This window comes from Lissotriton helveticus, chromosome 1_1 (assembly GCF_964261635.1).
Source record: "Lissotriton helveticus chromosome 1_1, aLisHel1.1, whole genome shotgun sequence".
NCBI lineage: Eukaryota > Metazoa > Chordata > Amphibia > Caudata > Salamandridae > Lissotriton > Lissotriton helveticus.
Window position 1 is genome coordinate 388241135 of NC_136057.1, and position 17603 is coordinate 388258737.

A 17603-nucleotide genomic window follows, 5' to 3' on the forward strand; every position below is an offset into this window, starting at 1 on the left:
TGGTGTCTTTCATAGATTCACATGCGACCCTCCCATCCTCCCCTCAGAGGCTCTCTTTCTCCTCAGGCACTTTTACTTACTCTGTGCTACGAAAATCTGAGGACTTGGGCTTCTGAGGAGAAGGTTCTAGAGGAGGCTACAGCCTGATTGGCTGGAATGTGATCCAACACATAATGACTCAGATATGCTACTAAAGTGAGTTCTCCCTTAGGCTTTTCAATGGGCCTATTATGTTCTATGGTACTTTTAGAATTTACAATTTACTGCACTATATGTATGTATATTTTTATTAGTTATATTTTTCATGTATACATGCATATATGACTGCTATTTTATGTACCGTGGGACTCCCACTTCGACGACGGGGGATATTCAAGCATGTGAATCTATGAAAGACACCAATACTGGAGAACCACAGTTTACAGGTAAGTAACTATAGTTCTTCTCCCCACCAGGATCAAAGTCTCTGGCCCAGTCCAGTCTCCTCAGGCCTCTGAGGGCCACAGAGGGCCCGCCCTTTGCCCGGGCTTAGACCGGCGACTCCCGCGACGCGGGAGGAGCGCCGGTGAGTTCTGCGCCTCCGTGCGCGGAAGTGGGCGTGGGTGGGCGGGGTTTGCCTCCAGGGATTCTGGGGGCTGTAGTCCCCCTACTCCGCGGCCGCAGTTGGAGCTCAGGCGGCGGCGAGGGGAACAAACAGGCAGAACCACCAGAAAGCGTGCGCTTACAGCGCGAGGTGTACTGTCACTCCCAATGGACTCCAGGTATGCAGGACAAAGTCTCGCGCTCCACCGAAGGAGCGCCGGTGTTTTCTGCGCCTCCGTGCGCGGAAGTGGGCGTGGGTGGGCGGGGTTTGCCTTCAGGGATTCTGGGGGCTGTAGTCCCCCTACTCGGCGGCGGCAGTTGGAGCTCAGGCGGCGGCGAGGGGAACAAACAGGCAGAACCACCAGACAGCGCGAGGTGTACTGTCACTCCCAATGGACTCCAGGTATGCAGGACAAAGTCTCCCCAGTAACTCAATCAGATGTGCCCTAGACTCTACTCACACAGCTGCCAGGGGCATCAATACAAGTGTCCATAGGCATGCTTAGACATCAATACAAGTGTTACATAGGCATGCTTAGCTCTGTATATCTGGCTTCATGCCAGGAGTGCCCGCAAACACTGTTGAATGTGCCATTTGACAAGAAGCATCTCTTTGGTTCCCAGGTGGACCAAGCCTTGGAAAAGATGAAAAAAGACACCAAAGTAGCTAAATAAATGGGGGCATTCCACACCCTTCCTTTCAACATGCCTCATACAAACAAGGCACCAAAGCTATACCCTCTGATGCCTCTACCTCCTCTTACAGGTAGCAAAATCAGACCCCAACTCCCCCCATTCAAGGGAATACTACAGCGGTACATATAGAGGAAACCATTCCAAGGGTCACGGTAGGGGTGCTTCAACGTGCACTGCACTCTCCACCTCAAACAGTGACCCTTTACATTCCCTCGACCATATAACACCGCTGGTGGGTCGACTACAACCTTTCTTGCCCACTTGAAAAACTAGAACATCCGATCAGTGTGTGTTGGGTATTATCCAACATGGTTTTTGTCTGGAGCTCATCACCACACCTCCAAACATGCCGCCTCACAGACACAATCGCTCCTTAGAACATCTAAACCTGCTCAAACAAGAAGAGTAGGCTCTCCTGCTCAAAGGAGTCATAGAGCCTGTGCTCTTCAATACCAATGTTCTGAAGTGTACTCGTATACTTTCTAATTCCCAAAAAAGACTGATCACTATGGCCCATCATAGATCTCTGGCCTTTAAATCCTTACACACTATCAGAACACGTCTGTATGCTCACTCTTCAGAACATTGTATCGTATTGTAATTGCATTTATATAGCGCTTACTACCCCTGACGAGGCGTCAAATCGCTTTTTCGGCGGGTAGCACGCTACTCCGGGACCCATAGAGGATTAGTGTTGAATTAGTATAGTGAAACATGCAAGTACATTTTAAGTGGTGGATAGGTTAGTCAGTTATTTGGATTTGGAATGATAGCAGAAGAATAGAGGAGGACAAAGGTTTGTATTTATTTATCGCTCGCTTGTTGACGCATGCTATTAAGGAAGCCTATAAAGGATTAGTAGTGAATTAATATGGTGAAATATGAGGTAATTTCATTGGTGGATATTAGTCTGTTACTTGGAGTGAGAAGGATAGCGGATTGATAAAAGGGGACGAAAGATTTGCATTCATATAGCACTTGTTACCCCTAATGGGTGTTGAAACGCTTTTCTGGCGAGTAGCACGCCACTCCTGAACCCATAAAGGATTAGTGTTGAAAATTAGTATAGTATAAATATGAAGTAATTTGAGTAGTAGATATGTTATTCAGTTATTTGGGCAGTATATTAGTATAGTTGAATATGGAATATGGAATTTGAGAAGTGAACATGTTAGTCTGTTAATTTTAATTGAAAAGGATAGTGGAGGGATAAAAGAGTGAAGGATTTAAAACAATTTTCTTTTAAGGTCTTAGCAGTAGGAAGAGGCTTTTGGATGAGTAAAAAGGAGTTTTGGAGGGAAGGAGTCAGAGGGGAGAGTTTAGAAAGGTTTATTTTAGGGGATCAGTGTAGTAAAAAGAGGTGTCAGATGATGCAAGAAGGGCTAGGGCAGGAGAGTCTAGAAATGGTTATTTTGGCGATCATAGTAGTGGTATGGGGTTTGGGATAAATGAGAGAGTGGATGTAGAGGATATATTGATAGATGTATAGGATGAGAGATAGGGTAGTGCATTAGAAGGAGTAGTAGAAATAAATTTGAGATGAGTCAGAAGGTTGGGCTAGAAGATATATAGAGCGAAGTATAGGCTGAGAAATGGGCTAGTGCATTGGAAATGCTAAATTAGAAGAAAGTGATAAATACATAGACCCATAAGTACATTGAAAGTATATAGATACATAAAGGAAGTAAGTATATTTAGATTAAATATATTGATAGAGGTATAGGATGAGAAATAGGGTAGTGCATTGGATATGCTTTTTCAGGAGAAAAGTAACAGACACACAGATCCAAGTACACGGGTGGGAACTTCACTCTAAAGTTCTCATCCCACACTTCCCCAAGTGGGGATTTCCAGAATTGTATCTGTTTGCAACTGTGGACAACACAAAATGCCCAGACTTGGCTTACAGGATCCAGTGCCCACTATCCAAAGGCAATGCTCAGACTGAACTGGTCAGGGCTATTTGCCTACGCTTTTCCTCCTTTCCCTCCTATTCAGTCTGTGGTTCGGAAGCTCAGGCCAATGTCTGACCCTGATTCTAGTAGCTCCCACTTGGCTCGCCAGTCATTGTTCACTACACTGCTCTAACTTTCTGTAGCTGCCTACGAGAAGCTTCCCCTTAATCCGGACCTTTTCACGCAGAATCTTGGAGAAATCTGCCACCCTAATCGAAATGAGCTCAACCTTGTGATTTGGCTCGTGAGGTCATAGAATTCGGTTACCTTAATCTCCCCCCCTGCACGTATGACCATTCTTAAAGAAGCTTGTGGGCCTGCAACTAGAGCATGTCAAGCAGCTAAATGGTAAAGATGTGTCTTCTACTGTTGCAGTAAACAAATTAATCCATTTGATGCAACTGTGCAAAACATTATTAGCTACATTTTTCATTGGCAGACAACTGGCCTGGCTTGCACTTCAATAAGTCTTCATATAGCTGCAGTTGCTGCCTATCTACAAAGCAGGCAACACTTATCTTTGTTCAAGGTATTAATTATTAAGGCATTTATGGAAGTCCTTAAAGGACTAATTTCATCTAGAGTTCCACCCATACCTGTATGGAATCTCACTATTGTACTTACCAGACTTACAGGTCCACCATTTGAACCATTGCATAACTGTCCCTTCTAATTTTTGTCTTGGAAGGTACATTTTTGATACCTACCTCGCTTGGGCCTGTCGGTGAACTCCAGGCATTAACCTTAGAAGAAGTTACACAGAGATAGGTTGCTCCTTAAGAACCAATCCAAAATTCCTTCCAAAAGTAGTTTCATCTTTCCACCTCATTCAGTTGAATCACATGTTTTCTCTCCGTAACAGGTTTCAGCTGCAGAAATATCTGTAGACGCAAGATGGCAAACAGAAATAAAGAGTTTCATAAGACTAAACAAATCTTTGTTGCTTTTTTAGCCCCTCACAAAGGAAAGCCAATATCCAAGTCAGGCATTTCTAGATGGATAATTTGATGCATTCTGCCATGTTATGCCAAAGCTAAAAAGGCTTTGCCTACAACCCTTATGGCACACCTCTACTTGTGAGATAGGGACTTCCATGGCTTTCCTGGGCAATATCTCAATAGATGACATTTGTTAGGCAGCCACATTGTCTACACCTCACATTTTCAAAAAACATAATTGTAATGTGTGGATGTATTAGCATTATCCAAAAGAGGGGTGACTGTAGGGCTTTTTATTCGAGGTCCAGCATTAGTGCCCTGTCAGGTCCTTGAAGTTAAAAAAGGTTACATAATCCAAATAACACTTTTATTCAGGCTGGTTATCTACCTCAGTAAAAGCGTAAAGAGTGGCAGCTTCTCTGACGTGAAGGTTCCGTTAAAGCTATGCTCCTCTCGTGGGGCCAACATGTTTCTTGCCATATGGCTAATATAATCTGTGGCAATGCTTCAGGACCTAATATGTGAACGTTGAATCTATCTACACTCAGTGGTGCGGCTAATAGCCAACTACCACAGGTAACAACTACATGACAAGTCTTCAGTAGTGGGGTTCAATGACCTCCCACTGTCGGGAATGTCGCCTCAACCGGTGCAGCGATTCCATGAGACACCTTGGAGTGTGGTTTCTTGTCCTGCGGGGAACCAAGGTGGTTCATCTAACCTCTTCGCCATCAGGCGATGAACCACCTTGGTTCCCCGCAGGACAAGAAACCACACTCAAAGGTGTCTCATTGACTCGCCGCACCGGTTGAGGCGACATTCCCGACAGAGGGAGGTCATTGAACCCCACTCCCGAAGACTTGTCATGTAGTTGTTACCTGTGGTAGTTGGCTATTAGCCGCACCACTGAGAGTAGATAGATTCAACGTTCACATATTAGGTCCTGAAAATTGCCACAGATTATATTAACCATATGGCAAGAAACATGTTGGCCCCACAAGATAAGCATAACTGAACCTTCACTTCAGGGAAGCTGCCACTCTTTACGCTTTTACTGAGGTAGATAACCAGCCTGAATAAAAGTGTTATTTGGATTATCTCATCTTTTTTAACGCACCCACTGCACTTCACTTTATCGACACTTTCACGGGCCACACATCCCCACTTCATCAAACCACTAAGGAACAAAAGATCTCCGATAAAGAGCCCCGTCACGGGTGCCCGTTGGGTATTGCTTCAGAAAAGGGGGTGGTGATGAACAGAGTGCCTGAATTAAGCAGACCACTCTTACCCAGTCCAAAGATCAGGGCTTGATCCATCACCGTTTTTTAGCTCACTGCACCATCCCAGCTCAGAACTTGGCTATATGCAAATTAGTCTGTTCCTGTCCCAGTGCATGATGGGAACAGGGCAAACCAAACTACCAAGCCAATTCTTATACTGGGAAGGAAACAAGCTTCCGGGGACCGGTTTCTGCCATTTCAGGCGTCGTCGGCCCGGCTTGCTTGAATCCTGATGGTGCAATGAGCAAGGGACTCACATCTGAGTATACCCTTCCACGCTTATGGTGGACAAAATGATTCAGAAAAGGGGGTGGTGATGAACAGACTAATTTGCATATAGCCAGGTTCTGAGCTGGGATAGGGCAGTGAGCTAAATAACGGTGATGGATCAAGCCCTGATCTTTGGACTGGGTAAGAGTGGTCTGCTTAATTCAGACACTCTGTTCATCACCACCCCCTTTTCTGAATCGTTTTTGGCCACTATAGGTGTGGCAGGGTATACTCAGACATGAGTCCCTTGCTCACTGCTCCATCAGGATTCAAGCAAGCCGGGCCGACGAGGCTGAAATGCCAGAAACCGGTCCCCGGTAGCTTGTCTCCTTTCTGGTGAAGAATTGGCTTGGTAGTTTGGTCTGCCCTGTTCCCATGATGCACTGGGCCAGGGACAGACTAATTTGCATATAGCCAGGTTCTGAGCTGGGATGGGGCAGTGAGCTAAATAACGGTGATGGATCAAGCCCTGATCTTTGGACTGGGTAAGAGTGGTCTGCTTAATTCAGACACTCTGTTCATCACCACCCCCTTTTCTGAATCGTTGGGTATTGCAGCGCCGACCCAACGAGGAGCAGGTCCATATGATGAAGCATGACACCTAGCTTGCTGGGTATGTGATGAGGGTTCCATCACCACCATCCTTCCTTAGATAATAATAATAATCCACATTTGTAAAGCGCACAATGACCCGTAAGGGTCTCTAGGCGCTGGGGGCCGTCGGGAAGATTAAGCAAGCTATTGCCCAGAGTCACATGGTGCTGGGCTAACCTGCCGCCGGAGCCGGATGGAAGCTGGTTCTCTGATTTTAATTAACTAGGCACCACTGTAAGAGGAACAGCATTCCACTAGCTTCATGGCTGTATTAGCATGCCAACAAGCCAATGTAAGTCAAGCAGTGCTACGTACTCTTTCAAACACTGCAACACCCACAGGTTAGCCACTGCTTTTTGAGAGTGACTGCTTTACAGTCTATGCAAAGTTACTGTCTCTACCGCCACACATGCTTCGAACGAAATAGGTTACTTACCTGGTAAGCATCTGTTTGTAGCATGTAGTGCTGTAGATCACTTGCGCCCACCCTCCTTCCCGTACGCCTGTAGCAGTTGCAGTATCTTTACAATATTTTATTTACATGGACATCCCTTCACTGATTCTTAATCTCACTCCAATCTCACTTGCCTGCGCAAAAACAATCTAACAATGGAGTAGATGCCCATGCGCATTATCACCAATAGGAGGAGGCACTTTGTCTCGTGGCTCGACAGGCTTTTTCAAAGACAAACAACTTGCACACATCCGGACCGATCACTAGATGGCAGAAGTATGCAGATCACTTGAATCTATAGTATTCCATGCCACTAGCAGATGCTTACAGGGTAACATATTCCTTATCTGTTGGGGCAATTTGTAGTTTATCCTTGATGTGTGTTGCACACACCTATAATAGGACATGATATTTGAAGATGCTTGTGGCAAGTAGTGCCTTCAGGAAAGCACACTGAAAATATTGTCAAGTTGCTGCTGTAGTCGAGCAACATTTTAAGAGTTTTCACATCTTGAACAGTGTTTTAAATGGTTCGCACATGTTCTTTACACATTTCATTTAACAAATGACCTCTGGGTATGTGTTAGTCCATTTGCAGGGTTATCATGGAGACCGGTTGTTCGATGAACGAGACGTGCAGTTTGAGGTGGGAGAAGGGGAAAGTCACGACATTCCACCCGGCTTGGAGAAAGCAGTGCAGCAGATGGAGAAGTGTGAAGAATCTGTGGTGTACCTTAGGCCTCTGTAAGTCTTGAAATGTTACAAACGTTGTTAATATTGCTTATTGATCTATTTTTGCCTGTAATGCAAAGAAAAGTAAACATTTTAAGTCGGTATATTAGGATGAAAGATCCCATGTGTGAGCAAAAGTTTTTCTTTTTTAGAGCATTGGAATGTCCTATCTTGAGCCTAATGCAAAAATGATGGTGTATGTATTTTGCATTTAAACCATTACATGGGTAAAATCAGTGTGGTGAAGCAAAATAGTTTGTAAATCTTGTGTACCGTGAATCCTAAGTTCAGACACTTTCCTGCCCTTCCTCCTGCTATATAGATCATCTCCCAGCAACAGGACATTTTAAAAGCACTTTATTGGATGCTGCATTGATGAATCGCAGCAATCTATCTATGCTGGGGGACTTTAACATCTGGTTTGTCTGCCAGCATCAAACTCTAATCAAAGCAATTACATGCAACCTCAAGGCCTTCAACCTGCACCACGTTGTAACTGACCATCTCATTCTGCAGGACACAAGTTCAAAGTCTAGTTTACCTCCATTGCCATGCCACGATAAAAAGTAATTTACCGGTAATCTGGTGTGATCTTTGTGATTACCCATAGGGTCAATGTACCAGATTGGAAACCACAACCTAGGAAATCCTGAACAGCAACAAGTACTGACAATGGATAAAAAATGTCAACTCCCAATGCTGTATTAATGCCTATCTAAAAAACGATTTAACAACCAACCACTGGAGATGTCCACTTTCTACATTTCCTTTAAAAACCTATAACGGAACTAAATGCAGGAAGAGAATAAAAGTGAGTAACAACAGGACTAAAACCATTAATACAGATGTGTGTGCTTTACAATGGAAATGGAGAAAATCACTTGATAAGAGATAAAATTGTCCTGAGTCTGTATAGCAAGGCTTACAAAGTATTTTCAAAACTGCAAAAGGTACAAAACGACAAAGCTTGTGTAATGAATATAGATTGCCCATAAAATAACTTATGCAGATATCTGGCTGAATTCCATACCCCTTTGTGATATCTCAGAGTTGAGGCACTATCTCAATCTTTCCGTAAGACAATCTCCAAGGAGTTATAAAAAATAAAGAAAAACTAGAAGAGCACCTCAAGGAGAAAGCATCAGTCACTCCACATAAGAAATAAAGGGACTGCTAACACAGACGTTCCTTCAGTACTCTTTCAGGAAAGCAATTGTGCAAACAGATTACAGGGCTTAAATGCACAAGGTCTCCAAACGATCCAGCTTTACTAAACGTCTTCAAAATTCTTCTTCTTAATACTTGCATCAGACCAGTAGCTGAGTACATCTTGAACAAATTCCTAGATCCCTCCCTTCATACTTCAACCACTTTTCACAAAGAACCTTGAGCCTTAAGCTGCAGACTACGGACACATTTCAAATGACCCCTTCCTGGGTAAGGTGACAAACTTAACTGATTAAAATAACGTCTCTCTGATCAATCGTCGTGATTCTGAATAGGCAGTCACTAAATCAGCTCTGAGATGCATTTGGTGTGATCTAAAGATGGCATTGCAGCTCTCTTACTTCTGAATATGCAATTAGCCTTTTAGATTATTTGCCACCAAATGCTACTGTTCAGACTGCAAAGTTTCTGAAGTGGATTGCCCACTGCTCCAAAAAACACCCAAACCATGGCATAAAATTCCCTCCGAATTCACCTGCGTGCCTACACTTAAAGTAAACAGTGCAGGAGTCTGATCCAACTGGCTTTTTATCATACATTCCTCCCCAAATAATTTGGCCTTGGCTAATCCAACAAATCCTCAACTTGTAAGACATTCACCTCAACATGATTCATCATATCTATTCCAACCATGTACCACCCTATTCGACATGTAAAGTCTGCCAATTGAATGTTTTACAAGTCCACTCAATTCTAGGAACTTAATTTCAGATGACCAAGAGCCATTTGAAAGAGAGCTAATTTAAACAAGTGGTGAACTGGAGGACTTTGCCATAACGTCTCTGTAGACCTCTTCCTAGTCCAATTATTGCTCGTCTATTATACTAATCGCAGGAAGAGTGACTTTAATACAAGCCATCCAGGTGTTTGTCTGGCTTTGGCACTCTCCTTCCCAGAGCTAACACATAGCCAGTAGCCCACTACCGTTATGTGTCTGTGTGGCACTGCTTTCATTGTTCACACCGCTAAGCACCTCAAGACAAGATGAAAGTACCTCTGATGAACACCAAAATTCCTTTTTGAACACTATCTTCCACACATAGTTCCACTCAATACCTCCCTATGCTTGAGGGTATGTTGCGTCATGCAGATGACATCTTTAAAGACCCTGCTCGTGCCAAGATCCCCCCCCCACCCCAGGGTAGATAAAAAAATGTCAAGCTTCCCAATCCGACCCCATTTACTTCATGGGACAGTTTCCTCTTGACTCGCTTGTTGTTACCAACGCTTGCAAGCGAGCCATTTCTGAAGCTGCCAATGATGTGCCGCCTCCTGACAAAGTTAAACTCATTGGTGCCTCTGGCAAAAAGGTAGCAGGTCAATCCGCCAACCATTGGGGTATTGCTAATTTAATGGGTTTGCTTGCTATGTATGACTATGCCCACTGGGATGAAATGGAGGAACTCCTCCAATATCTCCTAGAAGAGCACAGGACAAGGGCCTGGATCTTGTATCAAAAGGAAAGCTCGTATCAAACACATCTATCAGATGTGCCTTAGATTCAGCAAATACTGCTGCTAGGGAGATTAATACTAGTAATATGTTGTGGTTCCATGCCTGGCCATGACTATCTGGTTTGAAGCTCAACAAAGTCAGTTAAATTTCCCTTTTGACAAAGAACATCTTTGTGGTCCACAGGTTGACCTGGCCCTAGAAAAAATGATAAAGGACATATAGACTGGCAATTCATTGGGTGTACTTCAAAAACACAGTCCTCATGGCTCCTTTCGCCAATCCACCTATAGAGGGGGTTCATAAACCTCCTCTTTTGATGCTTCTACTTAGTACAACCGTGGCCAGGGTCAACGCTCCTTTCCCTGAGGTTATTTTAGAGGCTCCTATAGGGGTAACCATGCCAAAGGTAGAGGAAAAGATGCGTCCCTACAAGGTGCGGCACCAACACCAAACAATGACTTCCTTCTCCTTCCCCTGATCATTTAACACGTGTAGGAGGGTGGGGGAATGGTGGTATTGCAGGATTTTCTGCTCACATGGCACTCAATAACATCAGACCAGTAAGTGTTGGACATAATCCAACATGGTTACTGTCTGGAGCTCACCAGAACTCCAAACTTGCTCTTTCTGGAACACCAAACATACTCCAGTTGGAGGTTCAAGCTCTATTGCTCAAAGGAGCTATAGAACCTGTGCCTCTACAACACCAGGGATCATGGATATACTGCCTGTTCATCCTAATACCCAAAAAAGACGGATCTTTACAGCCAATCCTAGATCTACGGCCCTTAAATGATTACATTCTGTCAAAGCATTTCCATATAGTCATCCATATAGTCACTCTCAAAGATGTGATCCCACTTCTACAGCAAGGTGACTTTCTTTTTTTTGTTGTTTTATTATTGCCACGTACTTCAGATACACAGCTCCAGGCCTACAACCTCAATGGCCGGCCGCATTATACATATTTCAGGTAAACAATAAACACATGCAGACACAGCCCATCAGCCGACAACCCAGGGGTCCGGCGGCGTATTCCTCAAATTTCGTCATGTTGTATAGGGTACATGAGGAATTCCCTTTGTGATAAGAATTGGATAGATGCACAGCAGATGGGTTATGTGAAGTGATCACGTTGGTTTGATTTTATGGTGCACCGAAAGGAGGCGTCGAGGGTCCAACGACGTCTTAGCAATTGAGATAAGAAGTGAGACTAGGTGAAACCTAGAATCATCCCTTTACGGGCACACAGTTCATTGTCTTCCCTGTAAGAAAGACTTCCACTCCTGTTAGTTTCTTAGTGTTTGTCTTTATTTCTTAACGTTTTGAGTATCAAACGTTCAAACAGGCTTGTGTTATCCTCTTAATTTTTTCTCAAACATATTATTATCTTCAGGCAATGTCATAATGGTATTACCAATGCATTTCGGGCATTAAGAATCATGCCCTTCATCAGGGAGACGACACTGTAAAAAATGTAATAAATTAACATTACTATCTAGTGCACGAACGTATATGACAAAAATAATCTCATTACCACATTATCAGTTGGCTGAAAAAACATAAACTGACATAAGAAACGTAACGGTAACTCTGGAAATGTGAAAAAAAATATATGGGAGACTGGTGTTTTTACGAGGTGTTCACAAGGTAAGTAGGGTGAAAAGAATGTGGTATCACTTACATGCCTTTCGTTGTGGGGTAGTACCAATCTAGAAAAGAGAGATACGAAAAGGCTCAGTTATCGAGTGACCGATAAAAACTAGGGCGAGCTCTCAAAAGAGACGTGTCAATCTGTCGTCGGGAATCAACTGACCTGAAATTGAAAAGTGAAGCTGGCTCAAGTCCGTTATTCGTCTTCAGTGATGGCGGCACGAAAATGTTCGGTCGCGCTTAAATATTTTGATAAAGTTCCTATCATGTGAAGTGTCACATGACCATAGATAAGGAAAAAAGACTGATGCTGATCTAGGAAGTTCGGCTGTGTGTCAAAAAAGACCACCCAGTGTATATCACACTCGGGGGGAAAAATAGCTAAGAATGCACGTGTGCCCATGGTTTATGGTGTATGCAAAGTCAAAAAGGAAAAATGTCGGTGATGCCGAGGGTCATAAAAATTACGGGCGGGTGTAGAGGAAAACGTCAGGGTTCGAAGCTACGTGTTATTGGTCTTAAAGTAGTCTCGTTAAAGTGGTTGTGCCGTTGTAGGGTGTACATGGATAGTGAAGAATTGGCTGCAAGATGGCCGCCTGGCAGGAGCTCCCGTGAAGAGCTCCTGGTGCTGGGGATTCCCTTGGGCTTTATCCCTGCTTAGCACATACCAGCTCGTCGGATCTTGTAGCAGAAAAGTAACTGGAGCATGTAACTGGATTGGGAAGTAACCGGATTGCCCTGAAACTGCGTGAACGGGCTGGGATTCAAGCCCTCGCCCCAACAACGGACAACACCCACTGAAGGAGGCAAGACCTGCTGAGCCGGCACTCGGACTGCGGAGCTATCGCAACCGGCCACCAGACCCGTGCCTTCAGAAACACCACATCGCGGCGCAGCTGAAGCCCTGGGGAACCGCTGAGTCGGCTCGGCGGAGGGTCCCGAGCCAGCACCGCCACAACAGAGGAATCCAGAAACACCACACTCTCCTCGCGGAATAGCGGAGACCAGCCCAGCTGCACCGGGACCAAGGTGGACCGAGCACCGGACCCATCCCCCCCCCCTTCTCTAAATTGGCAGATGCTGGCCGCTACAGGGGTACAACGGACAACAGGCGCAGCAGGGGAGCACCGCGGGACGAACACCGGACCCCGCCTCCACGCACGAGCTGAAATTACGGACCCCCCCTCCACCCAGAAGCCGCCGATTGCAACGGACCCCCCCCCCCCCACCCAGAAGCCGCCGTAGCCGCCGAAGCAACGGACCCCCCCCCCCCCCCCCCCCCACCCAAAAGCCACCGATTGCACACCGGGATGAGGACAGCACCCCCCTCCCCGCAGTAAAGGAACTCTCCCACCCGCCCCGCAGTTAAGGAACACCAACGGACTGGAGGGCTGAGAGGAGCAGCGGACGCCGGCATGGAAATAGTTTGCAGTCACTGGTGAGCACATTAGCGCGCAGCGGACACAGTCCTTAACTACAAGAGAAGGTATTTATGTACATTTTCTTTGGTTCTGAACTTTGTTGTACTTGTACAAAATGGCGGGGGTCGGAAAAACAAGAACCTAAGGCCATAAATCACCTACTGTGCCCACGAGAGTCCATCGGGATGAGTCTCCCCCACAGAGGGAGAAACGAAACTGATCTCACTGCTCACAAGCATGGAAATAAAAAGAGGACTAAGTGTCTGATCTCACTGCTCACAAAGCATGGAAATAAATAGTGGACTAATGTCTCTTCCCCCCATATGTGGTGGCCATTTTGACACAGTCTCCCCCCTCGGACCACCATCGTGGCTAATCATTCTTTTGCACCTTATGTACTAAGATCTGGTCTCCTCAGGCTATTTCTAATCGTATTTGGCACTGTCCCCGTAACTTCCTTTCCTTCACCTGTGACACAACGAACGCTACCTCACACCCAGCTTGGAACTGGGCTTGCTTCAAACGGAACCTGGAACCTCTCCACTCTGCTCACAAGCAATAACAACAAATAAAGGACTAGCGTCTCCAGTCCCCCTACATGGCGGCCATTTAAGACTGACCTCTCTCTCTACTCAGCGGCCATCACGGACTAGTCATTGCCTTTTACCGCAGGCTCTAATTTTATTTTAATTATTTTATCTTATTGTCTTATTACTGGATTACTACACTGTATGCATTGCTTTCACACTGCCATCGTATATTCTAGTGTTATATTGTTATTGCTGCAATATATATGCACATTTATGGGACTTAGTAACTCATTAGTAGTTTAGCCCTATTCTAGCCTGTATTTTACTGTATTTTTATTGTAGTGCTATATTGTTATTACTGCAATATGTATGCACATTTATGGGATTTAGTAACTCATTAGTAGTTTAGCTCTATTCTAGCCTGTATTTTATATGCGGCAAGCTGCACATATCTCACCTTTATCCCCATCATTCACTGTCCGCTTCCGCATTTATTTATTTTCTTATTGGGTTTTCATTGTAAGCTACGTCACTATATTGCACTGATTATTACTACCTCATCCAACTCTCTCTGGCAGGCAAACTGCGCCCAGCCACTTTCTAAGCCTAGACTACATAGCTGCTACCTTGTACATTCTGATATGTAACTAAGCCTCCACCTAATAGGCCTTACCTCGCATAGCTGGTCACACGGTGTAAGCTGACTGCTACCTTGTATATATGATACATCTGATAAGATGCTCCCACGCACTGGCTGTTCGGGGATCACACTGACTTCCACCCCCTATATCTGTGCTCACTCACTAGTGTCTTCCTTGGCCCTGTAACTAGCGGCTGACAGCGTGTACTATCGCCCTAGTTCAGACACCTAACACCACAGCCTCTCTAAAATGGAGCTCAACGGCAAGCACACTTTTAGAATTAACTACCCCTCCACCCCTCTCTCCAAAAATGCCACTAAACGTTTCAAACACAACTTCTTGAGGGCGCACCCGGAAACACCCTTTGCTGACACCTACTTCTCATCGGGCAATGGAGCCCTGAATACTGATTTCATCTTCCACACCTCACGCAGAGCCCAATGGAGAAAAACTTTCCTATCTCTACTCACAGTCTCCATCACCAAGAAAACAACCCATGGCTCAACTCTCACCATCACACCTTCCCACCTCTTCCCTGGCAGGTCTACCATTACAATCTATAATACCGGGATTGTCCTGATCCAAGCCACGGACAAGAACCTGGAACTACTAGACAACCTGTTCCCCAAGTTCAAAGATTACCTCTCCAAGCTGCGGACCCGAACCCAGAAGTCCGCCAGCACTATCCCCCCTGACCTCGCAGCCACCACCTACTACACCTCTACCCCCAGCACCCCAGTAAATGGCCCACCTGCTGTTAACGCACGCCACTCCCCAAGGACAGTGAAGAGAGAGGGGTCCCAGTAGCAGTAGAAAATGTAAACACAACCATGTAAAATAATCAAAGAAACATAACTTGAATCCACACTGTTTTACTTCACAATGGGAATACGCATTTAAATATGCAATTTAGTATATACAATAACAAATCGGTAATTTACATGGTGCCCCAAGAGCGGAAGGGGAGGGAAGTGGTAGTGGTTGTGGGGAAATGGTGAAGGAAGAAGTGAGATTTCAAAATAGACAGTAAAATCAACAGTTGTCAATCATTTAGTAATGTTACAGACGCTGTACATTGAAATGAGACACAAAAGTTCATGGGTTATTCAAAAGGAGCCATCCTCCAAAAAGTTCAATTAATGAAAGTAGTAGGGAGTGGAGTTGGCGATGGAAGGTAGACGTATGTCGACGTTTCGACCCTGTTCGAGGATGCAGACATCAATGTTTGTCTTGCCGGAGGGTCTTCATCAGGACAGGAGGGGCACACACCCTATTTAGTATATAAATATATTTGGTAAGTACGGGACACTAGCCCCTGTAGATGAATAGGTGAGCAAAAAGCAAAAAGCACATCACCCCAAACAAGAAGGGGTATAAATCAAGGCACTCATTCAAGTCCTATAGAATATATTGGGACTATGAATACTCTGAATTACAAGCATATCAGTTGAATTGAAGTTTGGTTAGTAATTAGCGTGAGGAGATAGGCCGTAGCGAACACGGTGGGCGAGTACGCACCACCTCTTAACAATGATACCGCGTGGTTTGCGGGTGTAACGTGGTCTGAATGACCACATAGGTAGGTAGTTGGTATTATAATGACCTAATGGGTTCAGTTGAATAAAAGTGATTGTTAAAAAATAAAATAAAAAATAAAAATAAATATAAATACTAAATGGAGTGAACCAATAAATGGCTGACACTACCTAAGTAGATAGTATTACTGGTAAAGGCAAAACTCACCGTGTGAGCAACAATAGATGTCAGGGCGTTGGTGGTAGGGGTCCAGGTGAACCGTGGACCAGTGAGGTAAAATCTACAAAAATATACAAAAAAGGAATACAGACTTGTTTACGTTAGCCGAGAGGAAGGCGAGTCTGATGAGCAAACCGGAGGCATAAAGACTCACCAAATTGCCGTGATGAAAGAGCGTCCGGCTGGGGAGCAGTCCGTGACGGTTTAGGATATATCCATAGTAATTGAATCTGAACAAAAAATAGAAGTGGCACAGGTTGGGACACACTCAAGCGACTGATGAGTGAAGACACGGGCACACAAGTAGGCAGAGAGGCCACTTACCCGTAAAAAGCCGTGCGGGTGCCTACGGCTTAGAGACGAGTCCGTCGGGATCAGGCAGGGCAGTGCTCGGGCTGGGATCTACGGATGGTGAATCAGAAACATTAAGATGAGTTGAAAGGGCCGGTGGGGTGGTTAAAAGATAGGGATTAGCGGGAGCAGCCCACAGATCGGCTTACCGTTCGCGGAGTGAATCCGTATGAGAACGCGGCCGGCTGTCAACGAGGGTGAACCTAGTTCCGGGTATCGTGATGTAACCCTGGAAACCAGGACACGTGACAGATAGGGCGGAGAGTGGGAGAGGCGAATGGTTGCATAGCAACATGGACGCCATAGATATAGTAAAAATACTGTCAAGGTGGTCGGAGAAGTGGACTGCCAATGAGTCCACACAATTGCACGCGTGAGCATATCCAGATGTTAGAACCTCAAATAGCAGTATAGTCTGACGTAGGTTAAATTGGCGCAAAGGGAGACCCGAGGGGCGGTCAAGACCCTGCTTGTCCAATATATTGGCTAGCAGTAAAAAGAGACTCATATGGCATTTTAAAGGTGAAGTAAGGTTGACAGCCGAGGGAACACCAATCGGTTCCGTTACTGGGTAACCAGTGAACTAGACGAGGGCATATGCAGAATCAAATGAATCATTGATTGGAATTGAATAGCATCTACATTTGGAAGCCAACAGAATGCAGATTGTGTAGCAACACTTATTCAGATGCAGAGGTGCCCTATACCCAACCAGTCTATTACAGCATATTTACAAGAGTACAACAAAGTGAGATTACGCACATAGTTGAGACCAGTGTACATAGTTGCATATAGCATATAAAAGGAATGATGTACAATTTGACCATACGGGGCACAGAATTGGTAAACTGATGGCCGGGGGCAGCCCACATATGATCAAGGCCATTACGGGCGTACCTCACACATGCGGGTATAGGCCCATGGCACTAGCAGTAAGATATCTAGGAGTGTTCGGGGCGTACCTCACACATGTGGGTAAAGGCCACTGAACAATACATATACTGCTCTGGTCAGGGTAGTTAATTGTGAGAAAGACTATGATACTGCTCAAGTCAAGGTAGCTAAT

At 45.0% G+C, this 17603-nt stretch overlaps 1 protein-coding gene across 1 annotated transcript in view; it reads left to right on the plus strand.

Moving 5' to 3' along the window:
- The window catches only part of FKBP4 (FKBP prolyl isomerase 4), a 503272-nt gene that overhangs the window by 204106 nt on the left and 281563 nt on the right, over positions 1-17603 (plus strand). The window contains exon 5 of the mRNA XM_078673725.1: positions 7360-7516. Within this exon, the coding sequence (XP_078529851.1) occupies positions 7360-7516 (157 nt within the window). The remainder of the gene's footprint in view (positions 1-7359; positions 7517-17603) is intronic.